This window comes from Rhinoraja longicauda, chromosome 18, assembly GCF_053455715.1.
Source record: "Rhinoraja longicauda isolate Sanriku21f chromosome 18, sRhiLon1.1, whole genome shotgun sequence".
NCBI lineage: Eukaryota > Metazoa > Chordata > Chondrichthyes > Rajiformes > Arhynchobatidae > Rhinoraja > Rhinoraja longicauda.
In genome coordinates this window covers 284,480-299,692 of record NC_135970.1, presented here as the reverse complement: position 1 = coordinate 299,692, position 15,213 = coordinate 284,480, and the positions used below count along the sequence as shown (strand labels likewise).

General features: G+C 45.1%; 1 protein-coding gene across 3 annotated transcripts in view; it reads left to right on the top strand.

The window, feature by feature from the left end:
• Window positions 1-4,992: 4,992 nt before the first annotated feature.
• LOC144602188 (tripartite motif-containing protein 66-like) overlaps window positions 4,993-15,213 on the top strand; it is a 255,557-nt gene continuing 245,336 nt past the window's right edge. For all 3 annotated transcript variants that reach the window (XM_078414925.1, XM_078414926.1, XM_078414924.1), the window contains exon 1: window positions 4,993-5,972. In XM_078414925.1, coding sequence (XP_078271051.1) covers window positions 5,738-5,972 — 235 coding nt within the window. In that variant the 5' untranslated portion in view covers window positions 4,993-5,737. The remainder of the gene's footprint in view (window positions 5,973-15,213) is intronic.

Sequence of the window (15,213 nt, the reverse complement as noted above, 5' to 3'; positions counted from 1 at the left end):
TGGTTGATATGACAGAAAGCCTTCGACAAGGTCCCACATAGGAGATTAGTGGGCAAAATTAGAGCACATGGTATTGGGGGTAGGGTACTGACATGGATAGAAAATTGGTTGACAGACAGAAAGCAAAGAGTGGGGATAAATGTGTCCCTTTCGGAATGGCAGGCAGTGACCAGTGGGGTACCGCAAGGTTCGGTGCTGGGACCCCAGCTATTTACGATATACATTAATGACTTAGATGAAGGGATTAAAAGTACCATTAGCAAATTTGCAGATGATACTAAGCTGGGGGGTAGTGTGAATTGTGTGGAAGATGCAATAAGGCTGCAGGGTGACTTGGACAGGTTGTGTGAGTGGGCGGATACATGGCAGATGCAGTTTATTGTAGATAAGTGTGAGGTTATTCACTTTGGAAGTAAGAATAGAAAGGCAGATTATTATCTGAATGGTGTCAAGTTAGGAAGAGGGGATGTTCAACGGGATCTGGGTGTCCTAGTGCATCAGTCACTGAAAGGAAGCATGCAGGTACAGCAGGCAGTGAAGAAAGCCAATGGAATGTTGGCCTTCATAACAAGAGGAGTTGAGTATAGGAGCAAAGAGGTCCTTCTACAGTTGTACCGGGCCCTGGTGAGACCGCACCTCAATAGTCAATAGTCAATAGTCGTTTATTTGTTACATACACATAAATGTGTAGTAAAATGAAACATTACCCGCAGTTGAACAATAAGACCAATAAGATTAATCAATAAAAATGCAATAACACATACAATCACAACTAACACCAAACAGAAAGAAACATCCATCACAGTGAGTCTCCTCCAGTCCCTCCTCACTGTGATGGAAGGCCACAATGTCTTTTTCTCTTCCCTGCCGTCTTGTCCCGCGGTCAGGCTGTTGGAGTTGCCACGTCGGGGCGGTCGGGGCTCCCGATATTGAAGCCGCCGCTGGGCGGTGAAAGGTCAACGGCCTATTTCAGGCCGCGCCGGACGGTGAAAGGTCCGCGGCGGGCCGACCCAAGCCCCGCGATTCGGGGCGGGCGAACACGTTGCCTCTGCCGCTGCCGGAGCTCCCGATGTCGGCCCCCATCCAGGGGCCTGCGGGCTTCCGACGTCCACGCGGCCCGCGCTGGAGCCTCCGGAGACGAATCGCAGCCGCTCCCGTAGCATCCGCAGGCAGCCAGCGCCGCAGGTGGTGAGTCCGGACCGCGGGCTCTGCGAACCAGAGACCCAGGTGGTCCCAGGTGCATGGCCAGTGGTGGTAGGCCGCAACGGGAACGGAGACACGACACAGAACAAAGGTCACGTCTCCGTTCTGGAGAGAGAATGTTACAGTTCCCGTTCCCTCCCACCCCCCCCCCCAAAACATAACATACAACACTACATCATATTAACACTACAATTGAGACAAAAACAACAAAAAACACAAAAGACAGACGGACTGCAGGCAAGCCGCAGCTGCGACGGCAGCGCTGGCTCCTCCCTTGAGTTTACTCCCCTGGAATACTGTGTGCAGTTTTGGTCTCCAAATTTGAGGAAGGATATTCTTGCTATTGAGGGCGTGCAGCGTAGGTTCACTAGGTTAATTCCCGGAATGGCGGGACTGTCGTATGTTGAAAGGCTGGAGCAATTAGGCTTGTATACACTGGAATTTAGAAGGATGAGGGGGGATCTTATTGAAACATATAAGATAATTAGGGGATTGGACACATTAGAGGCAGGAAACATGTTCCCAATGTTGGGGGAGTCCAGAACAAGGGGCCACAGTTTAAGAATAAGGGGTAGGCCATTTAGAACGGAGATGAGGAAGAACTTTTTCAGTCAGAGAGTGGTGAAGGTGTGGAATTCTCTGCCTCAGAAGGCAGTGGAGGCCAGTTCGTTGGATGCTTTCAAGAGAGAGCTGGATAGAGCTCTTAAGGATAGCGGAGTGAGGGGGTTTGGGGAGAAGGCAGGAACGGGGTACTGATTGAGAGTGATCAGCCATGATCGCATTGAATGGCGGTGCTGACTCGAAGGGCTGAATGGCCTACTCCTGCACCTATTGTCTATTGTCTATTGACATTGTGGGTATTACAGAGACGTGGCTGCAGGAGAATTGAGTTGAGGAATTGTAAAGGCAAGAAGACATTAATTGGTGTTATCTACAGACCCCCAAATAGTAGCCTGGATATAAGGTGTAAGTTGCAGCAGGAGTTAAAACTGGCATGTAATAAAGGTAATGCCACTGTGGTGATGGGGGATTTCAATATGCAGGTAGACTGGGAAAATCAGGTTGGTTCTGGACTCCAAGAAAGAGAGTTTGTGGAGTGCCTCCGAGATGGATTCTTAGAGCAGCTTGTAATGGAGCCTACCAGAGAAAAGGCAATTCTGGATTTAGTGTTGTCCAATGAACCAGATTTGATAAAGAGAACTCGAGGTAAAGAAACCGCTTGGAGGTAGTGATCATAATATGATTAGTTTTAATCTGCAATTTGAGAAGGAGAAGGTTAAATCGGAAGTGTCAGTGTTGCAGTTGAACAAAGGGGACTATGAAGGCATGAGAGAGGAGCTGGCCAAGGTCCACTGGAAAGGAATCCTAGCAGGATGGACGGTGGAACAGCAATGGCAAGAATTTCTGGGCATAATCCAGAAGATGCAGGATCATTTCATTCCAAAAAGGAAGAAAGATTCTAAGGGGAGTAGGAGGCAACCGTGGCTGACAAGCGAAGTTAGGGTTGGAATAAAACTAAAAGAAAAGATGTATAACCCAGCAAAGAGTAGCCAGAAGCCAGAGGATTGGGAAACTTTCATAGGACAACAGAAGGTAACAAAACGGGCAATACGGGCTGAAAAGATGAAGTACGAGGGGAAGCTGGCCAAGAATATAAAGAAGGACAGTAAAAGCTTCTTTAGATATGTTAAGAGAAAAAGAGTAGCAAAGTCAAATGTGGGTCCCTTGAAGGCAGACACGGGTGAAATTATTATGGGTAACAAGGAAATGGCAGAAGAGTTGAACAGGTATTTCGGATCTGTCTTCACTAAGGAAGACACAAACAATCTCCCAGATGTACTGGAGGACAGAGGATCTAGTGGGGTAGAGGAACTGAAATAAATTTTCATTAGGCAAGAAATAGTATTGGGTAGACAAATGGGACTGAAGGTTGATAAATCCCCAGAGCCTGATGGTCTGCATCCCAGGGTCCTCAGGGAGGTGGCTCTAGAAATAGTGAACGCATTGGTGATCATTTTCCAATGTTCAATAGATTCAGGATCAGTTCCTGTGGATTGGGGGATAGCTAATGTTATCCCACTTTTCAAGAAAGGAGCGAGAGAGAGAAAATGGGGAATTACAGACCAGTTAGCCTGACATCGGTGGTGGGAAAGATGCTGGAGTCAATTATTAAAGAGGTAATAACGGTGCATTTGGATAGCAGTAAAAGGATGGTAAAATCAGCATGGATTTATGAAAGGGAAATCATGCTTGACTAATCTTCTGGAATTTTTTGAGGACGTGACAAGTAAAATGGATGAAGGGGAGCCGGTGGATGTAGTGTATCTAGACTTTCAGAAAGCCTTTGATAAGGTCCCGCACGGGAGATTGGTGAGCAAAATTAGAGCACATGGGATTGGGGGTAGGGTGTTGACATGGATAGAGAATTGGTTGGCAGACAGGAAGCAAAGAGTAGGAGTAAACGGGTCCTTTTCAAAATGACAGGCAGTGGCGAGTGGAGTGCCACAACTGTTACCATATATATTAATGATTTGGAAGAGGGAATTAGAAGCAACACTAGCAAGTTTGCAGATGACACAAAGCTGGGTGGCAGTGTAAACTGTGAATAGGATGTTAGGAGGTTGCAGGGTGACCTGGACAGATTTGAGTGAGTGGGCAGATGCGTGGCAGATGCAGTATAATATAGATAAATGTGTGGTTATCCACTTTGAGGGCAGAAACAAGGAGGCAGATTATTATTTCAATGGTGTCAGCTTAGGTAAGGGGGAGGTGCAGCGAGACCTGGGTGTCCTTGTACACCAGTCACTGAAAGTTGGCGTGCAGGTACAGCAGGCAGTGAAGAAAGCTAATGGAATGTTGGCCTTCATAACAAGAGGATTTCAGTATAGGAGTAAAGAGGTTCTTCTGCAGTTGTATAGGGCCCTGGTAAGACCACATCTGGAGTATTGTGTACAGTTTTGGTCTCCTAATTTGAGGAAGGACATCCTTGTAATTGAGGCAGTGCAGCGTAGGTTCATGAGATTGATCCCTGGGATGATGGGACTGACATATGAGGAAAGATTGAAAAGACTAGGCTTGTATTCACTGGAGTTTAGAAGGATGAGAGGGGATCTTATAGAAACTTATAAAATTATAAAAGGACTGGACAAACTAGATGCAGGAAAAATGTTTCCAATGTTGGGCGAGTCCAGCTGTATCTCTAAATCTATCTCTAAATCTAAAATCTAAAAAAAAAGAACCAGGGGACTGAGTCTTAGAATAAAGGGGAAGCCATTTAAAACTGAGGTGAGAAAAAAACTTTTTTACCCAGAGTTGTGAATTTGTGGAATTCTCTGCCACAGAGGGCAGTGGAAGCCAAATCACTGGATGGATTAAAGAGAGAGTTAGATAGAGCTCTAGGGGCTAGTGGAATCAAGGCATATGGGAAGAAGGCAGGCACAGGTTATTGATTGGGGACAATCAGCCATGATCACAATGAATGGCGGTGCCGGCTCCAAGGGCCGAATGGCCTCCTTCTGTACCTATTTTCTATGTTTCTATAATTACCCCCCCCCTGCAGAAACAACCCCACACTGACCCCACTCTGACCCCACACTGACACCCCCCCCCGGGCCGCAGAACCAATGTTACCTCCCGACTGTGATAAAGCAGAACAACACGTTGCTGTTGATGACGCTGCAAGTGTGAGCCAGTGTGGATGATGATGATGTGCAGGTGGGCGGGCGTCTTCCTTGATTCTGGGCGTTGTGTTGATGGATCAGTGGATGTTACATCAGACTTTCCCCAGTCTTTACTCTCGCATCTTTGCTTTACAGTGACGATGGTGTTGGAGCCGCGGTCGTGGCCGTGGCCGTGTGCGTCACTGCCGTCTGATACAGCCGCTCACAGGGAGGGTTGTTGGAGATGAGTTTGTGCTGAGAGATTGGCTTATGCCGAGGTGTGTCATGTCTCACACAGGTTGGTTGCCTGGGTCGTATATTCTCGCCGGCCGGTGATGATGCCATCTAGAAGAGGAACTATCCGAGCAGCCGCCTGCGGCCAGCGACCCTGCAGTTAGAGAGGCTCAGTGTAAAGGGCTCACACCCTGGGAACTAGAGAGGCTCAGTGTAAAGGGCTCACACCCTGGGAACTAGAGAGGCTCAGTGTAAAGGGCTCACACCCTGGGAACTAGAGAGGCTCAGTGTAAAGGGCTCACACCCTGGGAACTAGAGAGGCTCAGTGTAAAGGGCTCACACCCTGGGGACTAGAGAGGCTCAGTGTGGAGGGCTCACACCCTGGGGACTAGAGAGGCTCAGTGTGGAGGGCTCACACCCTGGGGACTAGAGAGGCTCAGTGTAAAGGGCTCACACCCTGGGGACTAGAGAGGCTCAGTGTGGAGGGCTCACACCCTGGGAACTAGAGAGGCTCAGTGTGGAGGGCTCACACCCTGGGAAGGAGGAACTAGAGAGGCTCAGTGTGGAGGGCTCACACCCTGGGAAGGAGGAACTAGAGAGGCTCAGTGTGGAGGGCTCACACCCTGGGAAGGAGGAGAAATATGGACCAAAGTGGCATCCATGACTTTGCCAATAACCCGGCCGAAAACCAACGCACGAGTAACTCCGCTGAAGATGACGTGTTCAGGACCTGCTTGGTTTGCAAAAGGGATCTTACAAATCGTGAGCCCAGATTGTTGCCATGTCTCCACTCGTTCTGCAGAGATTGTGTGCCGGCTGGAAGCCGCAACCTCAGTGCTCCATCTCCAGCCTGCCAAGAGGACAGTAGCCAGGAAGGTAATGGGTTAAACACCATGGCTCTTCGCTCGAGCATCTCCTTCCAGGCATACGCGAACGTGTGTTTACACCTGCTCGCTTGAACATCACCCTTCTCATTCCACAAACACATCTGCACTCACACGGTTGATTTTGCTCGCAGGCGCTATGTTAAGTAACAGTCGCATTTAATTGTAGACGACACGCAACGTTTCCACAATTGTATAGGTAATATCTTTCTGATCTTGAATTAAATGTGCTCCAGGGAGTTTGAGTTGATCCATTTGAGGAAGGAATATATCATTGAATTTCCAGAATGGCTCACTGTCTCTCTCAGAGGCCGTTCTGTTTGTTTAGCTGTCATGTCCTTGCAGAGAAGTAGAACAAATAAGTAGAATCCCCCATTTTAAAAAAATGTCCCTCGGGCAATCTATAGTCCTGAAATGTATAAATCTGTCCCCACACTGAATATTTGTTAAAGTGGCATTTTCTGTATTAATGCTTGACCTCCCAATAGTTCTCTTGCTGACCTTAAACACCACTGGAAAAGTTTGGTCTTTGTATCAAGAATTGAAGTGTACAGTTTGTTTTCAACTGGGATGCATTCTTATTGTATAATGGGGTGAATTTGCAGTATCTGAGAATAATCTGGTCACTGTGAGCACATAATCTACTGAAGTGACTAGATTATAGAGGCATATGATTGAATTGACTGCACTCCATTTGCTAGATCTTTGCACAAGGTTGGAAGTGGCCACTTGGCAGGAAATGCCATGTTATCTCATTGATGAACATTTGCAGAACTGCAAGAGGCAGTGGGATCAAGAATGTTCTAGGGATGACATAGAAAGTAGAATGCAGGTAAAATTAGTCATTAGAAACTACCAACATGAATGCTTGATGCTGGGGGAACAAATTACAATGGCAGCAAAATAATGCACCATTTATATGGAGCATTAATGAGTCACATCTGGAGCATTAATGAGAGCACATCTGGAGCATTGTGCTTGGTAATGCTCCTCATAATTAAAGAAGAATGTTAATGAGTTGGAATTGGGTTGGAAAAGGTTTATTAAACTAATTTATATCTGGAATACTGGCTTACCTTTTGAGGTAGGGTTGGACCCTTGTGTTTTCGATGAACAAGAGTGATTTTGATTGAAACATATGAACATTCTGAGGGATCATGATGTGCGTATGTGGAGAGGTTGTTTGCTCGGGGGCAGCCTAGAACAACAATAACAAAAATCACCTGTTTAAATGGAGTGAGGTATTTTTTTATTTGAGCAAAAATGGTTGGAATGCTGTTCCTGGAATGATTGTCTGGGAATATTTTTAAGGGAGAGATAGAAAGATACTTGACAAGCAAGGGGAGACGAGGTTAGCGTGGTAGATATGTATGTGGAATTGATCAGCCATGATCCTATTAAATGATGGGGCAGGTTTGAGGAGAGAAATGGCTGACACATGCATCTACTGCACATATGTATATTCTTGTATATTCTTGTGAATTTTTAAATTTTTTAAAATAAATATTTCACGTAATGCAATCATTTGAGCAGGTTAAAAATGTTTCCTTTACAGTGTTTTTAGACATCAACTATTTACATGAACCTATCTAATGATCAACATGCCAGGTGGTGATGAATAGGGTAATTTTTGAGTAGGGCGTTTGAGGAACTGAACTATCTATCTATATACTAAAACTCTTGTTTGTTTGTTCCTGAACTACAGCCAAAACGGTACACGATAGTGTGACAATTTTAGGTCCACCTTACTCACCGTCGTCCATTTGTCATGGAAGAAGTTTCATTGAAATCGGTGTTGTATTTTTAAAGTTATTCACATTTTAAAGTTTAAATCTATCTCCTAGGGAGCTAGGAGGGAGGGAGGGGGTGGAGGGTGGTGGGGAGGGAGGGAGGGAGGAGGATAAGGGAGGTTGAGGGGGATGGAGGGGGAGGGGGGTGGAGGGAGGGGGGTGGAGGGATGGGGCGAGGGGGAGGGTAGGAAGGGGGGAGTGGGGAAGGGGAGGGAGGGAGGAGGATAAGGGAGGTTTAGGGGGAGGGGGGTTGGAGGGAGGGGGCGAGGGGGAGGGTAGGAAGGAGGTGGAGTGGAGAGGGGGAAGGGGAGGGGAGAGGAGGGGAGGGGTTGGAGAGAGTGCTGCACCAATGCAGGTTTGGGCCCAATGGGTCCACTTGGTCTAGTCTCTGTTAAAAGTTGTGAATGCTGTATGATTAAGAACATTCAAGGCTGAGATATATATTTAGACCACTGGCGGATCAAAGTTTTGGAATCAGACAGGAAAATTGAGCTGTGCTCGAGGATCAGACCAGCCATGATCTTCCTAAATACCTGAGCAGTTCATTTGATGTACGAATGACTGTAACCTATGTCTTATGCAAACTTCGAATTGACAATATAAGGCTTTTTAGTATCTGAACATAAGTTGCAAAAATATTTATGAAAGTAAGAACCCGATCATTTACTTGTAAGTCCAGGGTTGGCCAATTGAAACATTGCTGATGTTTCATAAAAGAAAACCATCCAATGTACAACTTTGTTTTAAAAATTGCTTGAAATGTTTTGTCTCTGGATTTTAAATTAATTCAATTTTCAACTCGCAGTATTAGTCAAAGGGCTAGGATGTGTAATTTAGTGCTGCGAAATAGTATTTGTTTATATTAAATTAATTAATCTTGAACATTGAAATACGTGAATAAAAGTAACTTGTTAAATGAGATTTATTGAAACTTTATTTTGGGAGACCCACAATGTTGTATATAATGAAACAGGAGTCTGAACAAACATACATCTGGCCGAGCTCCCTGAGAACCATGCATTTTTAATGTGCCTTATCACGGTTGTGTCTGATACACTGCATTTTTATTTTGATTACTTTTTGTTTTTTGCATTTAATCTTTCAGGCACTTTATTTAGGTTTTGGCTTCAATTAGATTTAGACACTACATTGATTTTATTTGTAAAGTTGCATAAATTGTCATGATTGACGGAAATTCTCTACTAATATTGAACTTTTGCTCTGTCACTTTTATAGATACTTGAGTTTAAACAATGATTTTTGTCAATGCTTTGGAAATTGAAGTCTTTTGTATCCTGATAATGGCAGTTCTGTTGCCGCCTTGTGTAAAGGTGCTCAGGATCTTGTCAATCTACACAAAAGAAACTGAACTTTTAAAAATTTCTTCCTAATTTTGTAACCAATTGTTCAGTGAAAATATTGCAATTAATGTGATCAATGTTAGTCGCTTGAATTCTGATTGTTGGTTTTATGTCAGTTACTGATAGTCATACAGCTTGAAACGAGCCCTTCGACCCAACTTGGCCCAACTAACATAGCCCATCTACACTAGTCCCACCTGCCCACATTTGGCCTATATCCCTCTCAACCTATACTATCCATGTTCCTGTTAAATATGTCCTCAATTTTGCAACGGGTGATAATTGCTGCAAACATGCCTGATGATGGAGTTTAGAAGGATGAGAGGGGATCTTATAGAGACATATAAAATTATAAAAGGACTGGACAAGCTAGATGCAAGAAAAATGTTCCCAATGTTGGGTGAGTCCAGAACCAGGGGCCACAGTCTTAGAATAAAAGGGAGGCCATTTAAAACTGAGGTGAGAAAGAACCTTTTCACCCAGAGAGTTGTGAATTTGTGGAATTCTCTGCCACAGTGGAGGCCAAATCACTGGATACATTTAAGAGAGAGTTAGATAGAGCTCTGGAGGCTAGTGGAATCAAGGGATAATGGGAGAAGTTGGGCACAGGTTACTGATTGTGGATGATCAGCCATGATCACAATGAATGGTGCTGCTGGTTCGAAGGGCCGAATGGCCTCCTCCTGCACCTATTTTCTATGTTTCTATGATCATCTTTGATTGCATCTGGTTATTTTATGAAATATATTGAACCATAATTTGCTGTCAACATAATGAAATTATTCTAATTCCATAACATTATAAAGGCATTGAAAATATTTAAAGCCAAATAATAGCCATTGGAGTCGTCTCGTTCTACTGCTCTGTTTGGAAAAGCCATCTCCCGCCACCACCATCTTCTTGCTGCATACCCTGAGATTAATTTTGCATCCATTTAGCCAGCTTGCATGTGATTCTGTACTTGCGCGCTAAAAAACATATGCTCCACAGATTATCCAATTAAGTAATTGTTGTCAACAATCTCCATCACTGGAAATTGTACAAATTTGGAGTGTCGTTGATCCTCAAAATGCTCAAAACAATTATTTTTACTCTTCTGCCTTTTCTTAATCCATCTCATCCTTTATCAGACACAAAGGAAAGTGTTGTCAATATTCATATCAGCTTTCCAATATACCTTCTCTCTCATTTTGCCCCATTCTAATTCTTCATCTCTTTGTTCACCCTTTCTCTCCCCTTTGCTGTTTATTCTCATAGCTCTACACAGTGGCACAGCGGTACAGCGGTAGAGTTGTTGCTTCACTGTACTAGAGACCCGGGTTTGATCCTGACCACCAGTCTGAAAAGCCATCTCCCACCACCACCATTTCCTTGCTCCCTACCCTGAGATTAATTCTGCATCCATTTAGCCAGCTTGCATGTGATCTAACCCCCTCAAGCAACATACCATGCAAAAGCTTCTCAAGGCCTTGCTGGCCCATAGAGACAACGTCTACAGCACTGCCCTCATCAAACTTCCTGGTTATTGTTTAAAAACGCAATCAAATTCTTGCAACGCAATCTCCTACGTACAAAACCATGCTTTCTATGCAAAGCCGTATATCTGATCCCTCAGAATGCTCTCAATAGACAATAGACAATAGGTGCACGAGTAGGCCATTCGGCCCTTCGAGCCAGCACCGCCATTCAATGTGATCATGGCTGATCATTCCCAATCAGTACCCCGTTCCTGCTTTCTCCCCACACCCCCTGACTCCGCTATCCTTAAGAGCTCTATCTAGCTCTCTCTTGAATGTATTCAGATAATTGGCCTCCACTGCCCTCTGAGGCAGAGAATTCCACAGATTCACAACTCTCTGACTGAAAAAGTTATTCATCATCTCTGTTCTAAATGGCCTACCCCTACTGTGGCCCCTGGTTCTGGACTCTCCCAACATTGGGAACATGTTTCCTGCCTCTAATGTTTTCAACCCCTGAATAATCTTATACGTTTCGATAAGATCCCCTCTCATCCTTCTAAATTCCAGTGTATACAAGCCTAGTCGCTCCAGTCTTTCAACATATGACAGTCCCGCCATTCCGGGAATTAACCTAGTAAACTTACGCTGCACGCCCTCAATAGCAAGAATCCTATGAAGAATAACTTTCCTATGAAGGATTTTAGCATTACAAGTTAAAGTAAACTTTCTTTGTAACTCTTCTTAAATAGAGGCAAAACATTAGCCACCCTCACATCCTCGGGCACGTTACCTGTGTCAAACGATGCTTTATATATATGAGAGTGAACATCTGCAATTTCTTCTAGCTTCCTTGAGTGTCCTTGGATATTTTGAATCGGGCCCTGGAGAATTATATTGCATCATACATCTTGGGACTCAAGAACCTCCTCCACTGTAATTATTGACATGTCTTTATCCACGGAACAAACCGAGCAGAAATATTCATGGGCTATCTAGCTCCACACGTAGATTAGACTTTGGTTTCTGAGGGGCTGTATTTTTCTCTCTAACTACCCGTTTCCATTAACATACTTACAAAATCTCTTTTCGATTCTCCTTAATCTTAGCTGCCAGAGCTTTCGCATGTCCCCTATTTTGCTCTTCTGATTTCCTTCTTGAGTCTGTTTCTCAATCCCCAATATCTTCCAGGGATATACTTGATCCTGGCTGCCCATTCCCGACATGCCTCCTTTTTCCTGACCAGAGCCTCAATTTCTCTTGTTAGCCCGAGCTCCTTACTCCCTGCTGCCATGCTCTTAACTATGATGATGGGAACATGTGGACCATGAGCTCTTATGATACGATACGATACGATACAATACGATATGATAGAACTTTATTTATCCCAGGAGGGAAATTGATCTGCCAACAGTCATAAAAACACAGAATACATGAAACATGAAATTAAAGTGACAAGTGGAAAGGATTGGGGATGTACAAAGATTGGGGCCTGGGGTGGGGGGAGGGAAGTCAGTCTACCCCACGACAGAAGGGGGTGGAGTTGTACAGTTCAGCTATCACACTTTTAAAAGGATCCCAATTTCTGGATGTCCTTTTCTTGAAAAAACAACCGACTCCAATCAAAGTTCCTGTCAAATACCTTAAGTTGGTGTGGCCACAATTTTAATCTTGAAATTGGGGGCTAGCCCTGTCCTTATCCATACCTATATTTACGCTGGTCCCAAAAGGCTTGTTCACTGACTCTTCAGTCACTTGCCCCATTCCAATTCCCTCAGAGTAAGTAGGCAAAGATTAGTAGTAAAGAAAGCAAACATTTATTTCAATGTCACGTGGCGGCGCCTAACGGCAGCGGCTGACTAGCAGTCTGTCCGTCTTTTTTTTGTTGAGTGTCGGTGTTGGGATGATTTTTATATATATTTTTTTGGTTGTGTATGTGTGGGAGGGGGTGGGTGTGGGGAACTTTTCTCTTCCTCACGGCGCGGGGTGCGGCTCGGCTGCGGGGCCTAACATCCCCCGGTGCGGCTCGGCCGCTGGACTTTACATCCCGGTTTGGCTTGGCCGCTGGACTTTACATCCCGGTGCGGCTTGGCCGCTGGACTTACATCGCCCGGTGCAGCTCGGCTGCGGGGCTTAACACCGCCCGGTGCAACTCGGCTGCGGGACTTTACATCGCCCGGTGCAGCTCGGCTGCGGGGCTTAACACCGCCCGGTGCAACTCGGCTGCGGGACTTTACATCGCCCGGTGCAGCTCGGCTGCGGGGCTTAACACCGCCCGGTGCAACTCGGCTGCGGGACTTAACACCGCCCGGTGCGGCTCGGCTGCGGGACTTTTCACCGCTGGTGCGGCTCGGCTGCGGGACTTAGCTGCGCAAGGCTTGGTCGCGGGCCTTTCATCGCCCGGTTCGGCCGCGAGATGTTTCAGCGCCCGGTGCGGGGACTGTGCGGGTCGGTCGGGGACGAGCTGTCTGTCCGTGGGCGCGGGGAAAGAGGGGAAGTTTTGTTGCCTCCATCACAGTGAGGGGGTGTTTGGAGTCACTGTGATGGACGTTTGTGTTGGGTTTATGTGTCTTGTGTTCTTTTTTTTCTTTCTATGACTGCTATGTAGTTTCGTTCGGTACTTCGGTACCGAACGACAAATAAAGCTCTGTTATACCTGTTATACTGTTATAAGAGGGCTTGTATACAAAAACAGGGATGTAATGTTGAGGCTCTATAAGGCACTGGTAAGGCCACATTTGGAATATTGTGAAAATTTTGGGGACTATATCTGAGGAAGGATGTGCTGGCTCTGGAGAGGGTACAGAGGAAGTTTACAAGATTGATCCCAGGAATGATGATTGTTTGTCAGCCTGTACGCGCTGGACTTTGGAAGAATGAAGGGGAACCTCTGAAACATACAGAATAATGAAAGGCTTGGATAGAGTGGATGTGGAGAGACTGTTCCCACTAGTGGGAGAGTCTAGGACTAGGTCATAGCTTCAGAATTATAGGATGTTCTTTTAAGAAGGAGATGAGGAGGAATTTCTTTAGTCAGAGGGTGGTGAATCTGTGGAATTCTTTGCCACAGAAGGCTGTGAAGGCTGTCAGAGGACATTTTTAAGGCAGAGATAGATAGATTCATAGAAACATAGAAACATAGAAAACAGGTGCAGGAGGAGGCCATTTGGCCCTTCGAGCGAACACCACAATTCATTGTGATCACAGATGATCATGCACAATCAGTAACCCATGCCTGCCTTCTCCCCATATCCCTAGATTCCGCTAGCTCCTAGAGCTCTATCTAACTTTCTTTTAAATTCATAAATTCACAACTGTCTGGGTGAAAAGGTTTTTCCTCATCTCAGTTTTAAATGGCCTCCTCTTTATTCTTAGACAGTGACCCCTAGTCCTGGACTCGCCCAACATTGGGAACATTTTTCCTGCATCTAGCTTGTCCAGTCCTTTTATAATTTTATATGTTTCTATAAGATCCCCTCTCATCGTTCTAAATTCCAGTGAATATGAGCCCAGTCTTTGAAATCTTTCCTCGTATGACAGTCCCGCCATCCCGGGGATTAACCTTGTGAACCTACGCTGCACTGCCTCAATAGTAAGGATGCCCTTCCTCAAATTAGGAGACCAAAACTGCACACAATACTCCAGATGTGGTCTCACCAGGGCCCTATACAACTGCAGAAGGATCTCTTTACTCCTATACTCAAATCATCTCGTTATGAAGGCCAACATGTCATTAGCTTTCTTCACAGCCTGCATGTTTACTTTCAGTGACTGGTGTACAAGACACGCAGGTCTCGCTGCACTTCTATTTTCTTAATCTGACACCAATGAGATAATAATCTGCCTCCTTGTTTTTGCTGCCAAAGTGGATAACCTACATTATACTGCATCAGCCATGTATCTGCCCACTCACTCAACCTGTCCAGGTCATTCTGCAACCTCCTAGCATCCTCTTCACAGTTCACACTGCCACCCAGCTTTTTGTCACCTGCAAATCTGCTAGTGTTACTTTTAATTCCATCATCTAAATCATTAATATATATTGTAAATAGTTGCGCCTTGTGGCACTCCACTCGCCACTGCCTGCCATTCTGACAGGGACCCGTTTATTCCTACTCTTTTTTTCCTGTCTTCCAACCAATTCTCCATCCATGACAATACCCTACCCCCAATACCATGTGCTTTAATTTTGTCCATTAATCTCCGGCTGATCTATCACTCCCTCTTATCAAAGCCTTTCTTGATTAGCTCGGGTGTCAGAGGTTATGGGAAGAAGGCAGGTGAATGGAGTTAGGAGGGAGTGATAGATCAGCCATGATTGAATGGCAGAGTAGACTTGATGGGCCGAATGGCCTAATTCTACTTCTTTTCCTTATAACCTCATGATATGAGATTCCTCTCGCCCATCTAGAGGGCCCCCTAAACATTGCTTAATTTTTCCTGAACACATTTGAAAAATTCCACCCCATCTAAGCCCTTGGTTTAGTTGAATGGTAGAAATAGTTGAATGGTTGTAAATATCTCTAACATCCAAAAGCCACACTTTTTTTCAATATTTCTTTTAAAATAAAGGAAATAAAATACATTTATTTAAATTCCAACTGGAAAATAAACTGCCTGAAACT